General features: G+C 43.2%; 2 protein-coding genes across 3 annotated transcripts in view; both read right to left on the minus strand.

The window, feature by feature from the left end:
- Positions 1-19640, minus strand: part of CEMIP (cell migration inducing hyaluronidase 1) — a 100050-nt gene that overhangs the window by 47396 nt on the left and 33014 nt on the right. The window contains exon 2 of one of the 2 annotated variants that reach the window (XM_065733967.1): positions 1699-1809. In XM_065733967.1, the coding sequence (XP_065590039.1) occupies positions 1699-1774 (76 nt within the window). In that variant the 5' untranslated portion in view covers positions 1775-1809. Of the gene's footprint in view, positions 1-1698; positions 2015-19640 lie in introns of those variants that run through there. The other variant, XM_065733966.1, reaches the window with a different exon arrangement.
- Positions 9270-19640, minus strand: part of LOC136047294 (inactive cell surface hyaluronidase CEMIP2-like) — a 47726-nt gene continuing 37355 nt past the window's right edge. The window contains exons 19-24 of the mRNA XM_065734353.1: positions 16793-16975; positions 14902-15115; positions 14236-14337; positions 12854-13014; positions 11622-11731; positions 9270-9593 (exon numbers count right to left, since the gene is read on the minus strand). Coding sequence (XP_065590425.1) covers positions 9394-9593; positions 11622-11731; positions 12854-13014; positions 14236-14337; positions 14902-15115; positions 16793-16975 — 970 coding nt within the window. The 3' untranslated portion in view covers positions 9270-9393. The remainder of the gene's footprint in view (positions 9594-11621; positions 11732-12853; positions 13015-14235; positions 14338-14901; positions 15116-16792; positions 16976-19640) is intronic.

Consider the following 19640-nt stretch of genomic DNA (forward strand, 5'->3'; position numbering starts at 1 on the left):
ACGAGAACTAGCAATATGTGCAGAAAGAGCAATAGAAATCCCTCAAGAGAGACTCCAGCTTCATGAACTTCTTCAGACAGAAGTGATAAGGACTCATTCTCTTTGGGTTCACTCATCTCTCTGCACGGGTTTGGTTATAGACTGCAGTGATGTGATAGCTAAACTGCTCTCATACCAAGTCCAAGAGTCTCATGTTAAAAATATTTACTTAAGATAAAATATTTCCCAGATATAATCTCACCCAACATGCGAGTCTCACATCTTATTCAAATCAACAAAACTCACAAGTGCAGAAGTCCCGTGTATCATGCATATTTTCTGAGGCTATAAACCTTTCTAATCCTATGAAACTGAGGTCAGTGGAAGTTTGAACAATGAGCTCTTTGCAATCAGAAAGGCTTGGGAGTTCTCACCAGCTCTCCAGTTTGCACCCTAAGCTACCATAGGAAAAGTATAGGAGCCACAAATTGATGGTGATTGATGTGGGATACATCCCCTGCCTTCAGCAGAATTTTGGCTCCATCACTCAGTAGAGTTTTTTGTTTGTTTGTTTTTCCCAAATGGAAAGTATTTCCTTCAGTCAATGGCAAGGAATGCAACACTGATCCACGCAAGGAAACGTGCTGGTGCTGGTGCAGTTGATGGAGGCTGTTGTGTGTAACCACTGTGAAACTCAACAGACATCTGTAATTCCACAGCAGTAGAAACAAAATTACCCACCTGCATTCAGTTTCCTCTCAAATTCCTCCACTAGCTTCATATCTTAAGAAAACAGCAAAATTGGACCAGTCACTGCCTTGATGTCTCCAGAGACTCATTATATAACAGTATTAAAGGCGAGCAAGCAACACATGCCTTGTTTCTCTGAGTCAAATACTGATCAGAACCCATGGCCTGATTCTGATACTACTTGTGCCAGTTGGAAACTGGAAGCGTACTGCAAATATCAGCCACAATTTTTCTCACTTAAAAGAGGGTTGTTTTGGGTCCCTACCAGAAGACACACAAATTATAGTTGAAAACAATGACTACTTCAGGCAGAAAATGGGACTTGTGAACAGATGCTCAGAGATAACACACTGACAATAAATTCAAAAAAATGTCCCATTATTCCCTCAGCAATTTAACCGAAAAATTTGCTAATGATGAGACAACAAATAAAACCAAAAGTAGTTATACATATGTAGAGATATAATTTATCCACTAGATTCCAGGAGGTATTTTCAGCTTCTCTTTCTCCTGCAACTGCTTAGGCAACGAGCTGCTTGTAAGGGCCAGAAACCAAGGACAGGGATGTCTCAGCTTTTTGCTGTCCATGTCTGTCCTTGGACACTGAAGCAAAATCCTCACCTCCCACAGCCACAGCTACGAGGACTTGAGGTTTCTTTTGTTATTTCTTTGTGGTGGTTTGCTAGATTTGGATTTGTTTTAAGAATGCCTGTCAGAGTCGCAGAGCTCTCTGTAGGTACTTTCACCTGCTGAGATATTTCACTCTTTGCCACTCCAGCTGCTTTAATTCTGGAATATTGGCAACTCAAAGAAATGCTTTTCTTCTGAGCTTTCACACCTTGTCCTTGGCTTTTCCTAATAAGAACTTGAATTAAAAAGTGAAAAGTTGCTCAAAAAGCACCAATAACATCACTATTTAGAAATGGTGTTACAAACCATGCCTTTTTTCCCTAAGACAGGAGGGCTTACCTGTGCTTACAGAGGAGACAACAAACAGAGAAAAAATGAGGCTTTCAGCCAGATACTTGGAGGTAGGTAGAGCCATTCTTCACGATTTCTCTGGGTAGATACCCTGGATACCTGCAAAAACAGAATACCAAGAAAATGTGTCTTTTTTTTTTTTTTCCTAACTCATACAAAAATCATTCCCTGACAAAGCAATGTCATACACAGCTCTATAACATCTCACTTCCACTCTCATTCAGCTCAATGACTAACACCTTCATACTGCTTAGGGACCGATCCAAGCAGAGCAAGAAGCCAAGGGCAGCTTTTCTCTTTTTGGTTTAGGATAAACCCATGTGGGAATCCAAATAGACACTCGGAAATCAACCACCAGAAGTAAAAAAAAAATGTCCTAGGAATGCAATATAAGCACACACAGTTTCAAGACTCCCTAGAGTTGAGTATTCAGGAGTGCAAAGAAGTAATGAAACACAACAGAGAGGGCATTCGCAGAGTGACAACTTTGCACTGAGTAACCTCTGGGTATCACCTTCCTTCCCCTGTAAAACCAACACAATTTTAGCAACTGTATTTTGCACGCTCCCAAGCTAATATCGTACTCAAACTTTCAGACTGAAGCATGCAGTTTTGCAGATTTCAGATCCAAGAAAACATCGTCTCTTTTATCTACCTGCCTAGAAGTTTGTTGCAAAACCCGAGATTGCTTTTGAAACCAATCTACCTAACATTGTTTTTTATTTCTTCCATAGGCAACACCAGGCAAAAACAAACAAGCTGTGACAGGAAAGTCAAAGTTAAAGTGATTCTCTTCAACAGGCTCAAGCGTTTGATTCCGTAATTCATGGCAATGTAGAGACAAGATCACACTGAGGTACCAAGACCCACTGCTGTAGATGTCCAACGTTCTATTTAAAAGCAATATTTTAAACTCATGCACAGTCCATGGAACTGTTAGGTTTCATCATGTAGGCCAGAATGTTGAAATTTATTTGTAGCTGCCACGTCACACCACAACGATGAAATACAATAAATACATGCATCACAAAGCTTAGACGCCAAAAAAGCCATTGAAAGAACTCCAGGGTGCTCCAGTTCCTTCAGGGCAAAAAAAAAGCATGTGTTATTTTTCAGGTCACTTGTTAATATAAAACAAACAAAAACATGAGAATGAGATATGCAAGAAACTGGGGTTTAGTCTGGAACGAGTTTCACAATGTGGATATGCAGAACATGTGTCTGTACTCTTCTCTTCCTAGAGGTGATGCAGCTTGAAGTACAGTGGTACATTCAAACCACATGCAATCCAGTGATTGTATTAAAAACAGCAAATTAGAACCAAATTTGTCAGGAAACATTCCAGCAGGAAAATGTTTGCTTATTTTGGTATAGCATAGTTGACAGCCTTGTGCTCTGGTCACAGCATAGACATGGCACAATCTGTCAGGTGCTGAAATGCTGTTAGAGAGAAGTAGAAAAGAGGAATGCACTTAGTAATGCTATAACTTTAAATGATGTACATTATCAGAGAGCAATAACACGGCCATGGAATCTGTGCCAGAACCAGGCTGCACGTGTCTGACATTTTAATGGCACTTACCATCAACATACGATAAGCCAGGGCTCTGTTAGAGGAGCACTATTAGTGGTATGCCCAGAGTACAGCAGTCACCATGAAAATGTCAAGATTTATTAGCGATTACTATGCAGTGTAATCTGCAAATACAATCACTAAATTCTGCTTTAACGACAGGGGAAAGCTGAACGACGGGTAAGATCACAGGATGGTTATTGCAGACAAACCGTGGTCCTTATGGTGCAGACACAGCTGCACAAAGCCAGATTCCCACTGGTAAGCTCCGGGTCATAAAATACAATCAGATGATATTCACAGAAATAAAAAAGAGATGGTATTTTTGAGAGTGATGGCATGCATCTGCTTGCCTGTTGCTTTGTAGGAAGTAAAGAAATGGCTTGGCTCTGGCACAGTAGAAGCTGCAGGCTCCTAGGAGCGTCCCTGCTAGAAGAGAGCAATAGACCTCACCGCATATCATGACAGCAACTTGTAGGAAAATAACAGATCTGACAGACTTCACTTTCTAGAAAGCCAAGAGCTGCGCAGTACTTACCACCAGGTTGTGCAAAATGGCTGCTGCTTTTATGTCCCCACTTGCTCCCAGGGGGCTGCTTCCCTGATTGCATCCATCCTCATCAACGGAGAGCAAAACAAGCAATCACACACTGAAAATTCTTGTCATGTTTGGAGGCACCAGTTGTACTCAAGGATCCAATATTTTTCTACTGTCTGACCTGCTCCAGTTCAAAGAACACCCTGCTTATTTTGTGGCTGAAGCAGGGTGTTTGATTCAGCTTTCCGTGAGCTCAAGTTCATTGCAGTGTTAGTATTAACTGGCACTCAGGTTGGAAAGGCTGAGAGCTGAGAGGGCCAAGGAGAACGGCTTCTGCTGCGAGCGCTGACTCCTCTGATTCAGCTCTGACTAACGCGGTGTCGGTAAAGTGTGGCCTGGAGGACAATCATCTCAGGAATTTTCCGTCAAAAGCTCTCAGCTAAGCATCTTCCCCAGACACAAACAACGACATGTTTGATTTTACTACGAGAGGAGGAAGGGGGTAGTGACTCTTTCCATTAATGTCACCTGCTGGACAGGGTTCAGGAGCAGCCGGTTCCACAGCTCCGTGCTCAGAGCCGCATGGGAACACAGCGGCTGCACTACATCGCACTTGAACGGGCGCCACATCGCTGAGTTCAGCTCTGATGTAACCCGCTCTGTCAACAAATCTCCCCGCAGATTTGGGCACTCTGAAAGCCTAAGGGCCATGCGAGCGCCCTGCTCGGTCTGTCATCTCCAGTGTTTCTCAAACACCATCTGTGATGCCTCTCTTGGGTGAGAAAAGCTCTTTCATCTGGCCATTAAAAGCTGCCTGGCAATGGCCAGTGGGACTCATATCCCTGGATCTGGCAAGGCAGACGTTCTGAAATGATTCCCAGCTGCTGGATCTTTCCAAATAGTGAACAATAGCAGCAGACAATGCTAAAAGTAGATACAGGAAACCGTTAGTCCCCAGCTGGCTGCTACTGCAGGTGTCAGCAGCGATACTGTACTAGAAAGCACACTGCGTAGACAGGAATCCCCATCCACCTCACTCCACGCAGTTTTAATGCCGGAGGCAACACAGAGCAGACAGCCCTGGGGCTAAAAGAATACAGAAATGCTCCGAGGAAGTTGGATTATCCCAGGCTTCATCGTGGCCTCTGGACACTCCAAAGCCCAGATGGCAGTGCTGAGCCCTCCAAGGTGGCCTCAGCACCTCGCAGGGCTGGGGGTCAACCAGCCAAGCCCTTGAACAGAATTTTAAGCAAGTAACTCCTGATATGAGGCATTGTAAGATGCTTTTTAAAACCAGCTTGAGGATGCATCCTCAGCATCTGCTGAAGAGAGGGATCCTACCTGGCATGTCCACCAGGGCACAACAGTAGCATTAACCATTGAAAACACAGCAAGGATGGGAGATGCAGAGCAGCTCCCTGATGTCCCCCAAAGAAGACATCAAACAGAAGCAATAAATCTGCCTGCATCCTGACTACTGCTAAAGAGGCCAGAGTCCAAGCAGGGACCTGGAGCCATCTCCCCAGAGAGGTGCAGGGAAAGCTCACGTGAGCCTAGTTGACAAAATCACCTCGTAGCCCAGTGGGCAGCAGACACTCTCCTTTCCACTCCGGGCAGCCAGGCCTGTGCTCTCAGCCTGCTGTAACCACAATAAAGGAAACGTGAGCTGATGCTGAGCTTTTCCTCGTTCACTGGCTAGGTCTGAAAAGCTGCTGCATGTTTCCTCATCTAAATGCAAAGAAGCCAACTTCAGTTTGGAAGCTGATTCTTCAGAAGGAGGAGCTGTTTAATTAGCACCTCTGCTCTCTCCATGCTGACACTGCACCGCAACAGCTGTCCTCTCACCCTGTTCAGGAAGTTTTGCATTTTAACCCCAGCTGGGAAGACGGATTTGATGAGTACATTTGCATTTTGAATCTGAGGACATGCCAGCTCTTGCTACAGTGACATTCCTGTACAAGGGGAGCCTTCACACATGAGCCACAAGCACAGCTAAAACCTTCAGACAGCCTCACAAGTAAACAAACACATTTCTAGGGATAGCTAATGTGTTCCCACTCCCAGGGCAGCACAGCTGCAAAGCTGCTCCTGCCCTTCATCTTGATCCTGTGGTTGTCATCCAGCCATTAGGTGCTTGTTTTTGCTGGTAAGTATAGGAGGATGAAATGCAGCAACAAACCTTACATTTCAATGAAATTAGTGCTTGAGTTGTACACATAACTCTCTTTTTTTCCCCAATGAATCACAGTTTCTTACCAATTTATCCAATGTCATTCCCTGTGAGGAGGAAGGTTCTGCTCACATTTGCCATACATAAATGTCATTGCAAATTCCTGGTGTTCATAGGAGCTGCTTCTGAATGAGGAGCTGGAGTTAGAGGGAGTTTTTACAATGAATAAATTAAAGAAAACCCAGATGCTTGCAAATTTGTTGCAATATTGTCATCCTATTTTGGTCCAGAAACGAAAAAAAATATATATATATATTTAAAACTTATGTGTTTTTTAAATTATTTTGATTTTTTTTTAGAATTATTTTTTTTTCTTTTTCACAGGCTCACAGACCTTGAGAAGGAAAGGAAGTAATTTTTGGCTTGGTTAAAACAAAATCATTTGCAATTCACAACGCTCCACCCTTCAGAGCCTCACTGACTTCCAGTCTCACATCCTTTTAAATTGTTCAGCATTTCACTCAACCCTCATCCACTACACAAAGTTTTCAAAGCATCCAGGTTGTGGGAAGCCAAGCCTCAGCTTCAGAAGCTCAGGATGCACTAACTTTACTGGCAAAGTTCTTGGTGTACAGCCAAAACAATGCTTTCAGAAGGAGCTAAAGTGTACCCGTTGCAAAAATGCTCTGGAAATAACAGGACATCCATACGTCCTGAATGCATTAGATGTACCGAATGTGCCTGCATTAGCAACAGGGCACTCATAGTCCGCATGCACTCCAGCATGTAGATGAAGACTTTCCTGCTCTGGATGTGCCAGGGAGGAATATGAGAGCTCTCCACAAACAAAATAGCCACGCAACACTTACCCTACAGCTTCACACACACAGGCTTCTTGTACACACCAAGTTAGCAGTAGCCATTGAAAGTTTCATCCTGAATGTCCTGAGTGTCCATGGGGGAACATCTTCTGTGGACCGTCCCTGGTTTTTGAGCCTTTTGTCCCTCTTAGGGTAAGGAGAGCATGTGCAGTAGCTCATGAGGATCACAGCATCCTGAATCCTCTTCAAGCTGCCGCCTTTAACTATTCAAATAGCTCCATCAGGATGTAAATATTTTTCTTATTGCTTTTGTGGTAGTTTGCTGTTTGCATCTGGCTCACCACAGCTCCACGCCTTCCTCTCCAGGACATTTGCCATTTGCTCTCATTCTGAGGTGGGAGGAGGAATAGAGATTTTTCAGGAGTTTAGGCACATTCCTCTCCTTCACCAGGCTTGTCCTTTGCCAATTGTTTAGTCTCAGACTGGGGTTAGAGCTCTGCAAAGTTTTATTGGGATCCAGGCTCTGGACCTGTCAGGGATTATCAAATAAATCTCTAAGAAAGTAAAGCCTCACTCTGTAAGTAGTCATTCCAATGCTGGGCTTAAGCTCACAGCCAAAAACCTCTTGCTTTTCTTCCCCTGCACGGCCTCAGAAATCATAACAATTAGGTACTAATAGTTCAAAAGGACTTCAGAGAGCTCCAGGGAGGGTCAGTGCCAGCAGCTTGGGCTCTTGTGTGACTTGTCTCCACCAAGAGCCTCAGCCCCCAGTGCTCCCCAAGGAGCTTGCTCCAGCCTGGTTTGCTCAGCAGCATCAATGACTTCTTCACACTTTCTAGCAAGCCAGAGCATCCCCTCTGGCTGAACTCAGCTCCTGCTTCTCCTTCCTGGCATAGGGATGGAGTTTCCTCTTCTGTCCACAAATCTTTCAGATGTCCATTTCCCTCGAGCCCCAGGCCCATGGGGTGGCATGTGATGGCACCTCATTCATGGAGCACGGTCCCCATGCTCCCGTAATCCCCTAGCGACAGAAGGGCTAGCCTTGAAATACAAGGCTCACACTTTCCCACCGCACTAAATAATGAGGGAAAGATCGGTATATTTCAGTAGAAGATCTGGAAAAAACTCATGCCTTTCTGTTGAGACAAGATCTATAATGCTACGTGTATATCTGTGGCCACGTATTTCATCTATCCATTATAGACACGAAGGAACATCAGAAAGTGCACACTTACCTGTGTATTTGAGCAGTAAAAGTAAAGCACTTCTTTAGATTTCTCTCTGCTAGTCAGGACCCCAGCACCTGTCACTTCTTGCCTCATTTGCAAAAAGAGGATGATGCAAAAATGAAGTTTTCTCTGTGCAAATAAACCAATCCTTGGCCTTTTTCCCTGAGCTACCTTTTTCCCCATTAGGATTTCTCGCTCAAAACCATAGTGACCAATCAACAAAGTTATGCAACACATCTGCAGCCAGAGAACAAACCCTACCTGTGCATTTTCTTCTATTCTGCTGTGTAAGAAAATAGAGAATTATCACATTTTAAGAGCAACAATGTCATTGTTCAGCTTGTGATTTCTGAACATTAAAATGAAATCTAAGATTTTAGTTGTGGGCTTAACAGTAAACAAGTAAACAAGAACAAAAGAAACATCATAGTTTTCTTATTTATCTGTCAGAATTGCCACTTTTTTTTTTTTTAACAGTTTTGAACATTTTGGAAACTCGTCCAACTCCTCTAAAGAATTCTGCAGCAAAGACATGGTAGAGTCTGAACTTGCCCTCCCATTCCCTGCTGTTACCAGGTAACATTGCCTTCAAAGCAAAATGAGTATCTCATCATTTCAGCCTACTTTTGTACTCAAATTGTAGTCAGTGAGTCATCAGTTTGTCTCTGTTTGCATACAAAGATCTTTCTTTGCCTTTCATTTCAAAAAGCAAAGAATCATAGCTACTAATTCCAACCGTATTTCAGCCCTCCATGGGAACAGAATGTCAATACAGTCATTGAAAGAGGAATGTAAGGTTTTACCCTGAGCAGCACATTTAATTAAATATTCGCATCAATTGGGCAAATATCATTTCACCAGTCATTAGCTACAGACAGACATTTATGATTCCTTTTGTCACTGTATATATTCAGGTTGATTAGAAGATATTATTGTAAGATTATCGCATGCTTACCCATTGATGCAAGCAGATGTCAGTGAGCTCACCTAAGATGCCATAGAAGATCTGTTTCACTGCTAGATGCTGCTAAAGTTTCCATGCCAAGTTTCATTTCCATTGCCTATGACACTGAAGAACAGGTTTTTGCCTTTAGAACTTACCATCTGACACCAAATCATAGACATGCTCAAACACTTCTCCTCCTTGGGAAGTGCAGTCCACAGGCTTTTCGCATCCGCCCTGTGGGACGCTGTTTGAAAAATGAAACTCTACCATAGCGGGTAAGATGAGACTGTATTTATTAATTATAAAATATACAAGTGAACAACATCAGTTTGGTACAATCCGGCAAAAACAAGAGCAGTTGGGTGACAGCTGCTGGACTTGCCTGGCTGTGGTTACACCAATGATGCTAGTTGTGGGGTGCTGCAGCCTCTGCAGTGATGTGCTCTGAGTGGTTCTGAGAAAAGGCATTATCCAAACATTGATACTCTTTCAGCTTCAAGGGAACATAATGTTGTAGAGAAGCAGCTTTCTGATAACGAGCGTGATTAAGAACTTTAATCCAGGAGGGCTTGGTTTGTCCTTTATAGCCAAGCATAGAAAAACTCCCTGTAAAACAGACAGAAAGCATGTGAACCAGATCTGTTCCCTTATTAGCAGTACAGCATGAACATATTGGAACTTCTTAGCCTTTTTTTTTCCCCTTGGATTAAAATAACAGAACATTGAAAAGGCAAAAAGAGCGATGAAAGAGGGAATAGGGCTTCCGAAGCTGTAACCTCACTGCATCACAGATCTGCAGGTATTTCAATAAGCTAAGATGGGTTCTCTGATGTGAGTTAGAAGGATTCTAACTCTTTATTTTTAACCATTGGTACTTTTTCATATTTGACTACATGAAAATGGCTAGGCATTTTGAATCCTTCTTTTATTAGTTTACATCACTTTCTTCCTGTTACGCATAAACTGTTCCCCATGTCAGCTCTGCTCTTGTCCTCTGCTGTCCCAAAGTACAAAGGCATTATGTGTTCTTTGATTTTAATAATAATGTCTTGTGTTTATATTATGCTTTTCATTGCAAAGACTCCCAAGGCTATTTGCAGATGGTTGGATCAAGACTATTCCCGTAAACACTTCTGATTTAAATAAGGTTTTGCAGAACCAGGCAACAAGACCCTAAATCCTGATCCAGCTGGGGTCAAGAGGATTGCTTTGTGCATTATCCCTGGCAGCAGCAATATGTATTTGGGAGAAATACTCCAGCCTGCCCTGAACCACAGCCCCCCAGAGCGGACCACGGCAGCAGCTGAACGCGACCCTGCATGCAGTCGCTTTTGGAGATGTGAAGTCAAATAGTGCACATACTTGAATCAGCAGGAGAAAGCTCATGAATCTGAACATAATTACCCAGACTGGAACTCAGGGCAGACACCCTTGCCCTTGGGAAAATTAAAAGGGGCAATGTGGCATCAGCCAACAACGGCTCAATCCCACTGCAAACCACCAGCACAACGGCCCCTGACTTTTTCCACTGAAGCAGCAGGGCAAGGAAATAGCCACCAACAGGTGTGGTAGCCCAGGATGGGGCCCTGTGGTGACCCTGTGTGCTCCTCTGTGTGCTCCAGGAGTAGAGGACCCCAGCTTCCAGAAATGACCTGGAATGGCTGCATCCAAGCGAGCAGCGCAGGTGTTGCAGGGAACTAAATTTGACAAAGCAAACAAAAAAGATTACTTTTTAATCAAAAAATTCCTTTCAAAAGTATTCAGGGCTTTGATGAAAGAATGAAGCAATGAAGTTCCAGGACAGAGAAGTCTCAAAAAAAGAAAACCTCAAATTTTTTGCTTTTGAAAGGATGAAAGTAAAAACATCTCCCCAGGAATCAAATAGGCACCAAAGTGAAATACTGTCTCTGCTGTAAAGATTATGCTGTTCTCTTCCTGGAACAGTCACATCAATAAGCTTTGAAAATAAGTTTCAGTAAAGCAACAGCAACAAAACAAAACAAAACAAAGAAATGGAGCTGAAAATACAACCAATTCTGCATCTGTTCTCTGCTTAAGAGGCTGCAGGTGGAATCTGACTCAAGCTAGTGGTTATTTTCCTGATTTCCTCATCACCTGAGTCATTTGTCCAAACTTAGACTGCAACAGCCCCCTGTTTTCCAATAGGAAACCCACCATGATGAAAGCAATACGTGGCTGGTGGCTTTGTGCACACTGAGCTTCCACAAGCAGTTCCCCTAAATCCACCAGGAACAGAGAATTCAGGATGAAAGCTGCTCTGCCAGAAACAAGTGCTACTTAAAGGCACTGCAGTGAGGAAGTGCCCACAAATGTGCCATTGTCTTACTATGAAGAGAACAGCCTTTGGAATGGAATAGAGCATCAATCAGGATCTGGCCAATGTCATCTGCAATGATTTTCCTACTTTCTTTCTTGTTTCTTTGCAAATGCAATGACAATATTTCTAAATTAATAATCTAAAGGTATAAAAATCTGTGATCCCTAACTACTTGGATTTTCTGGACCAATGATACCGATGGATTTCTTACAGCAATTCAAGGTAAAACTGTAAGTAAGAACTTTCCAAGACTGGTGATTCACCTTTCTTTCATCCAAGAAAATAAAAATATTTACCTTCTCTGTAGAAGACGACAGGCTTTGCCGAACCTAACCTTGTAAAAACAGACATTTCAGAGCTCCACAGCTTGTCTCCAATATCTCTGGAGCACACAAGAACCAGTGATCTGAAAAGAAGGACAGTAATTACTGCATAACTGCAAAATACTATTTTTGTTAAGAATCAGCAACACCAACTCAGAAAAGGACTTGAGAGCTTTCTTAATTTTAAGAACATGCTTAAATCCCGGTGATTTCAATCACATGTAAGTTTACGTGTGATACAGTGAGACTCTGAAACCATCTATGCACTGGAAAGCCTGCTTTTCAATCAAGCCTCAGCCTGACTGTGATCCTCACAGATGTGCTTTCTGTCCTCAGTGAATTGTACCTGCAATGAATTACAGGCGCAACTGGTTGCATTTAGCTGAATGCCCAGCCTTGCAAAAGAAAATCAATACGAATGTACAGTCATCACATGCACATTTGTCACTCTGTGCACGTTCCACACATGTACATACTTGTGCATAAATAAAGATGTAATAACTGCAGTGTTCTAATCTTTGGTCGTGAGCTGCTCAGAAGTGCCTTGGACTGAAAGTCTGTTTTCTGGTTATTTGACCTGCTTCTGCCAGCAGCCAAGAATTTATCTATAAATCTCTGTTGTTCCATGTTTATGTGGCGACACATAAAACCACAAGGAATGTGGAACAGACACAAACAGAGATGATCCAGACCATTGCCAGGACACATTCAAGGTAACAGTCCACAGGCACGCAGGTCTATTCATCGACTCGTCCAAAGAGAAGTCCTACTGGAAAATCTGGCACACCTACGATTTTCATCTGTCAGAAGAGGCAAAAACAATCAGTAAGAGTAAACAGAAACCAACCCATTTCAGAAATGGAAAACTGAATCATCAACTGCCAGGAAATTGCTGGACCTTGGGATGTGTACACAGGACTGCAAATGTCATTGCGAGGACCTTATCTACTCCATGTTGGAAACATGGATGGTTCATTTAGAAGGAATTGCCAGTTTTCCAGAAAATCTGTCTCTTCTCTGATGTGTGCAATCCCGACAGAGAGACAGTCCTCTTATTATCTGAGTGATATTTGAGATTTGTAGGTATTCAATCTTTGCCAGATCCCTTTGGAGCACTGGTTCAGTTATGAAAGTAAGTCATCCTCCTTTCTTTGCCTATCAGCCACAGGTTTCTACATGAGCTGGGCTTTCATCACTTTGCTTACCTCTCTTTTATAAATGTTTGAACATAATCAGCTATTGAATTGGCCACGTTTTCCCCAGTTACTGTGTCAAAGTGCCGCCTACTCACAACTGCTCCCGAACATGCATCTAGCACCACGAAGAATACCCCAGGGCTATTGAACAGGAACGTCATGTCATTTATCTGTAACAAAACACAGAGGTAAGTTTTATGGAGGCAGGCAGCGAATGACTGTGGAGCTTCAGACTCTGGTCCTGCTTTTCCATAAGAAGGGCATTACAAGCAAGGAAAATATCTAGGGTTTACAGCCTATAATTTTCCACATGTAATTAGTGCAGATGAAGTGATGTCACTGATAGATGGTCGGGGCAGGAGGAAGCAAAACCATTCGTTCTGAATGGCACTGGAAAGCTCATTGGGGTACCAAAAACATGAGAAATGAGGTCATTGGCATTGTTTGTGTGTTAGAAAATACATTTGGGAAGCCAAGAATCCTGAGAGTAAAATGCTTAGTTCAGCCTTAATACGGATTTTTCCTCATGTGGGTGAAACTTTTGTCACTTGGCATGACCAAGGAGCAAAGGAGAAGTGCTGAGACAGCAGATGGTGGGATAGAAGCGACATGTGGACATTTTTTGTTCCCCTGGAAATGTAAATATAGCAAGATCTCAAGAACAAAAGATTCCTTTTTGGTAGTACCATCCCTGGGCCTCAAAGGAGTTCAACACACGTGCCTCCTATTCCCCTCCCTTGCTACAGCAAGGGTTCCTTCCTCAGGTTACAGCTACCAGGATGTGCCAGGATCCCTGCTTTTGGCAAGACAAAGGCTCTCAGAGATGCAAAAGGGGGTCAAGTGGAACAAGGAGGAGACATTTGTCAGCAATGATACAATTCAGCAGCATGTAAACCTAGGCAGCGTCCTTGCTGATGTGATTTCAGTCACTCTTCCCCATCTAAGCAGAGATGTAAGGCATGCACAGGGATAACCTCACAGCTCAAAACTCCTTCAGCAGTGAAATACAGTTATTTTTATCTTTTAGTGCAACACCAGAGAAAGTCAGAAAAACAAGCTTGGTTTTTTTTCCCTACATCTTTTGTAAACAGTGCTTTCTGGTGTGCTTTTCTCCCCACTACCTCTATATTAGAGTGGTGGCGTTAATACTTCTTTTGAGGTGATAAAAGGCCCTTTTTTTCCCCTCCAGGGCTCAAATCCTCATCTGAATAGAATACGAACTCCCAGTGACTCTAAGGGAGCTGATTGTAAAGGAGAACAATGCACTCCTGTCTTCCAGGGGAACTTCCCATTTCCTTCTGCCAAAGTTCAGCAAGGTTTTGCAATAACTTACCTTGGAGATAAAGTTTCTCCCTGTTTGATCACCATTTCAAATGTAGTAAAGCACATACCTTAATGAATGCAGATGTCAAGTGGTTCTGTATGTCTGCCTTGCTGAGGGACTGGATCTGGATTCTTACATACTTTACTGAGGGTGTGCTGGTGATAGCAAGCTGCAATTACATGGAGACAGAGCCTCAGAAAAACTGGATGGCTAACTGGTTTTCATCAGCAGAATGACACCAAGCACCAATGCTCATATCTGCAACTGGAAAACTTGAAGTGTGTAGTTTTTCAAACCGTGACCCTCATTCACAAGTGCTTGCTGTTAAGACATTTATCAAATAATTGTGGCAATGGAGGTTGGAAGGGACCTCTGATGGTCACTCTGCCTTTGAATAAGAAGTTGAATATGAGTTTCATACATTCTGCCAGGCTGTAAACAAGATACAGATTTGTATGACCCTGAAACAATACTATAGGATTTACAGTGGGGTGAATTGTAAATTAAAAGAAAACCTGGCTCTAATTTTCCAATTATTCTTATTAACCAGAATTACTTTCCAGTCTGTAATTCAACAGCAATGCTGTACTTTGGAATTCAAAGCTAATCCAGTCTGAGCCCTCTCAAGTGTTCTTTCATTCTTGTTTGAAAGAAAAAAAAATCATTCCCTACTGATGCACACATGCTGCATGATCTCAGATGCTACATATGGCTGCAGGAGATGTGCTGTTACCTGTGGGGCCCCACAAGCCCTGCATGGCACGGCCTGGTGCTGGGACACAGGGTGCTGCGGGGCAGCTGGCCTCTGCAAGAAGGGGTTTTGGGAACAGCTCCAGGACTCCCCCGGGTACATCTGTGCCATGATTTTGATACGTTCACAGCCTTGCTGGGAGCAGTAACTGTGCCCTTGTCGAGCTTCATGGGCTTGCAGGTGGACAAAGAGGTACCTACAAATGAGAGCAAACAGACTGATCAGTCATCAAGTGTTTAAGGGAAAAGGTGAATAGAGGGAGGGTCTTTGCGTGCTAAATTGCATTATCCCTTCCATTTTGCAATGCCACTGAAGAACCCTTAGAGTGGTGTAATACAGCACACCTGCAAGCTGTAGATTCAAAACAGATCTGCAAGGACACCACTAGAGCCTCCCTCTCAACCTAGCACAAGACCTGAAGTACTCGCAGCCCCTACACCCAAGCCAGCTTCCTACATTGGGCAAGCATCATGGAGCATGCATCACCTCCAGCACCAGGCACAGCTGCATCTTGCTAGATGCTCACGCTATTTAGTTCAGAAGGAAACAGGCTTGCTTAGAAATACTGGCATCTTCCCCTTTGGCTCCTGCATCTCACAGCCTTGTCCTGCAGGCACAGCTTAGCCCTAGGCACGCATGACAAAACTTCCAAGGCAGCCAGATCTTCTGGCCCTTGGAGTTCATTTTTTCCTAGCTGTTCAAGTGTGTTTTCAATCGCATTCATTCTGCAGTTCAGCAGAGGAAATTACATAAACAGCTCAGCTCAGCTTCAGGATCAAAAAGATGCATGAGCTGTAAAGGTTTTTTATTTTCTTTCTATTCCTTTAAAAACTAAATATTTGTTTCTATTTGTCTGGAAGAAAGAATGAGTAAGCTTGGGCCCTCTCCAAGGATCCAGCACGTGGGGTTAAAAAAATAAGGGGAAACATCCCACTCATTGTGAAATAAAGTTTACAAAACAACAACAGGAAAAGCAAAATCCAGCCCCCTAACTTTTGTACTCTGAGAGGCTAAAAATAGCACTGCTGAATTAAACAGAATGAGAAGGCTGATACTGCCAGAATTAAGTTGGGTCATGCCCATCAACATGCACGTACCAGGTCCAGATGGCTGCTGGCAGCAACTGGTTCTGCCTCTACAGACCCACATGTGTAACAATTTTCCCATTTTTCAGTAGTAAACAACATTTTTACAGAATTTGGGCAACAGTTAACCCTCCACTCCAAAAAAAAAGACAAGGGGGATTGACTAGTAAACTCTTATTTCACAATTCCTACCTTAAAAGAGACCTGGCTACCACAAAGAAGCCTGGTTAGCAGGGAAACCATTCCGGGATTTGATTGCTCATGTGTTATGGTTGAAAGAATAAACATATCACATCTTATTTTCAAGTTTGGCATTTGTGGACTGATTTCTGAAGTAGCTGCTTAGTCAGGTGAAGCATCATGGGGCTCATGGTTAGACCACAGAACAATTTTTTCCTTCCCAACTGTTTAAGCAAACAGGGAAGCATGGTTTTATAAGGTGTTTATTTAAGCAAAGGTGTTCTAGATTTCTCTAAAGGTAGTGCGTGACCTCTAGGACTCTCTTCCTGCCTTCAAAATAAGAGATAGATAAACTATGGCCAACCTTTCTTCATGGGAATGTGAAGAAGTTGAAATTTCCCAGTCTCACTGCTTGATGGTACAGAAGTAGACCTAATCTAAGTTACTCCATTCCATAATTCTACTTTGTCCTGAAATCAGTGAAAGACCATGCAAGATGAATGGGACTGAAACTTAACCGTGAGATAGGGAAAGCAGGAACCAGGACTGAAAAGAGAAGAACCCCAGCTGTCTGTGGCCTGCTCACTGAGGGGCTCTCACAGGCTCACCCCAATGCTCTGTCGAAGTAGAAGAGCTGCTCGCCAGTCCCATTGAGAACACTGTCACGGGAAGGAGCCACGAGGTAGTGCCTTATGCTGTGCACCATCCCTGTTCGTCGCTGGTAGATGTCTTTCACCACATGGAAGATGGTGTTCCTGGGATAGCAGAGGGCAATGTGCAGCCAGTCTCCTCTGTCGTCAAAAAGGAGGTAAGAGAGAAAATGCACTTAAGGGCCTGAATACAGGAGAAATGGTCTCCATCCAAGAGCACAATCTTCAGGGGAAAACAAATATAAGTATTTTGAGTTTTTTTTCTCCTTTAAACAGAAAAAAATACACCCAAATCCTCTGTGCCAAAGAAAATCAGATTTTTTTCCTTTGTCTGGAAATAACATCTGTTTACACAAAGGTCTGATCCAGAGACCCCAGTTGACCTCAGAGAGCTTTGAGTTAGGTGCCAGGATGGCTTAAAAGAAGAGATTTTCTCTTCCTTGCTCATGAGACTGAAGGACAACCAGTCACATACCCGCTCACATCTCTGGAGGCCGCCAGGGCTCAACTTAGTTCATCTGGAGCTGTTGTAGGAGAGGGACCCAGCATTCAGCAGACGTTTCACCGGGGGCACTGTTTCAGGAATTAGAAAATAATCTCTGACTTGAACCAGAGCCATAGCCTTAAGAGGTCTGCTTCCTCCACTTTACGGCAGAGTTTATGATCACCATTTCCATTAAAATCTCCTGCTCCTCTGCTCTTTCTTCAGTGTTAGTCTAAAATAACTAAGGGTAAAGTTAAATCATCTTTTAACGCTTGGCCACCACAACGTTAGCTCGCATATTTGAAAGCAGTTGTCCCCATGGCTTTCCTTTATACTGTGACCTTTGTTGCCACCCTCACAGAAAGAATGACTGCCTCCAAACTATACAATTTTCTTTCTACTTGGAGCCAAAAGATGCAGTTTCAGCACAGTTCAGATGCTGATGGGTACAATCTTCCACAAAACCAAAGACCTTTCCTGTCTGTAGGATGCACTGGTTCCAGGAAAAGCAGAAAGTCACAAGAAGTCACAAGATGTTTACACTTGAAAAGAAAAACTGAATAACAAGACTATTTGTTTAATTATTATTTTTTTTCTCTCCAGCTTCTGAAGTGGCTCAGTGCACCACATGCTGTTACCTGACCAATTACTTGAGTTTGCTTTCCTTCTATTTCCAAAACCACCAAGGCTGTAAATGTAATTACCTGGCTTCCTGGTTAAAATATGAAAATAATAATTTGGCTTAAAGACAGACAGTTACCACCATCAGCAGCTGCCTTTCAGGGCCCTGAGAAGCTGAAGAAGACAAAGTTTCTCCACTAGGATGGATCTGCCACTCTTCCCTGACTGCAGAGCACTGTGGAGTGCAAACAACTTTGATATGGAAAAATCTGGGAGGCTGCACGCCTAGACTTCTACATTGCATTAGATGGGGACTATATAATAGCAAAGCTGTTTCAGCTTTTTTCTGGTTTTCTCGTTAAAGCAGAACAAAACTACAGTACTGAAGAGGGGACAGGCTGTTCTAGAATAATAAATCAAAGCCATACACAAAGACCCATCAGCTTACGCCAGATACTGCCCTCTAGATTTTAACCAACTCCAGCTGTGTCGTAGCATAGGACAGCTAGAAAACGGATATTTTTCAGATGATTTGGCCTTCAACTAGAAGAAATGAAAGAAGTGCACCAGAGCCATGTTAGTGGGATATTTCTGGGACGGAGTCCCAAGACATTTGGCTGTTTCATAAGGGTAATTTGCATTGCATTAGCACATTTCATCCCCTGAAGACACCACCAAAAAATGGCCTTGTCATCTCCTTCAGATGTTGGGAACCAGTCTTGGTGCCATGTTGTGCTGACTGCCACCTCCCCAGGGAACAAGAAAGGCACCAGGAAAGGAAATTGGAGTTAGTGAATAAAAAAGAAATAATGAAAAAAACCACAGCTGTGACTGTCTTGAGTCACCAGGGCACTTGGGAATATGAGTGCAATGAGAGCCTATTGTGCACATGAGCAGGCTGAGTCAAACTCCAAAATAAATCGTATAATGATTGAGAAGACCAAATGGGAGACACCAACTTTGGAGTTTGTGAGAGAAGGGATGGAAATAAGTACATTCCCACAACAAAGGTCTTGGGAAGATGCGTGAGGAGGGAAGGCATTAAAATTTATCCTTCAAGTAAATTTAGGAATGAATAAGGTCTTTATTTTCTATTTAATTTCATGGTATTCTAACAGCTTCCTAGTTAGTTCTTTGCTTTGGTTTTGGCTCTTCAGCTCGTACAGAAGCTGTAGTAAACTCTCCCAAATGCCTGGTTTTAAGGCTGTGCACAGCCAAAGCAAAGCACAGAGCAGCAGCAGTGCTGTGGAACACCCTCAGGACATGGGTGAAAGGCCTTTCTCTACATTGCCAAAAAAGAATGAGAAATGCAACCTCAGGCTAGAAGAGGCAGTCAGGCATGAGACGCGTTGGACATTGAACTCAAAGAAAAGCAGATGTGCATGTGCCTCCCTCAGCCACCACACTGGCCACAGAGACCTCCTGGTTGGGTGTCTAGAGCAGGAAGCATTTCTCTTTTTCAGGGTGGTCGATGAATTATGACTCCTCATTTATTTCTCTTCTTCAAACTCTCCATACTGTCGTATTTTCTCACTGCTACTCTGAGGTGAAGATTGGCAGGCAGAATCAGAAACATTTGAGCTAGTAATATCCTGCAGGGCAGAAACCCTCGTTCTGCTGTAGAGAGTGCCTGCTCATCAGCTGTACCAGCAAGAAGAAATGCCTGCTTGGGAGAGGACATTTCCACACGCACAAAGACCA

Source organism: Cyrtonyx montezumae, unplaced genomic scaffold (genome assembly GCF_038088225.1).
Source record: "Cyrtonyx montezumae isolate F1298 unplaced genomic scaffold, pur_monq_1.0 scaffold_17, whole genome shotgun sequence".
NCBI lineage: Eukaryota > Metazoa > Chordata > Aves > Galliformes > Odontophoridae > Cyrtonyx > Cyrtonyx montezumae.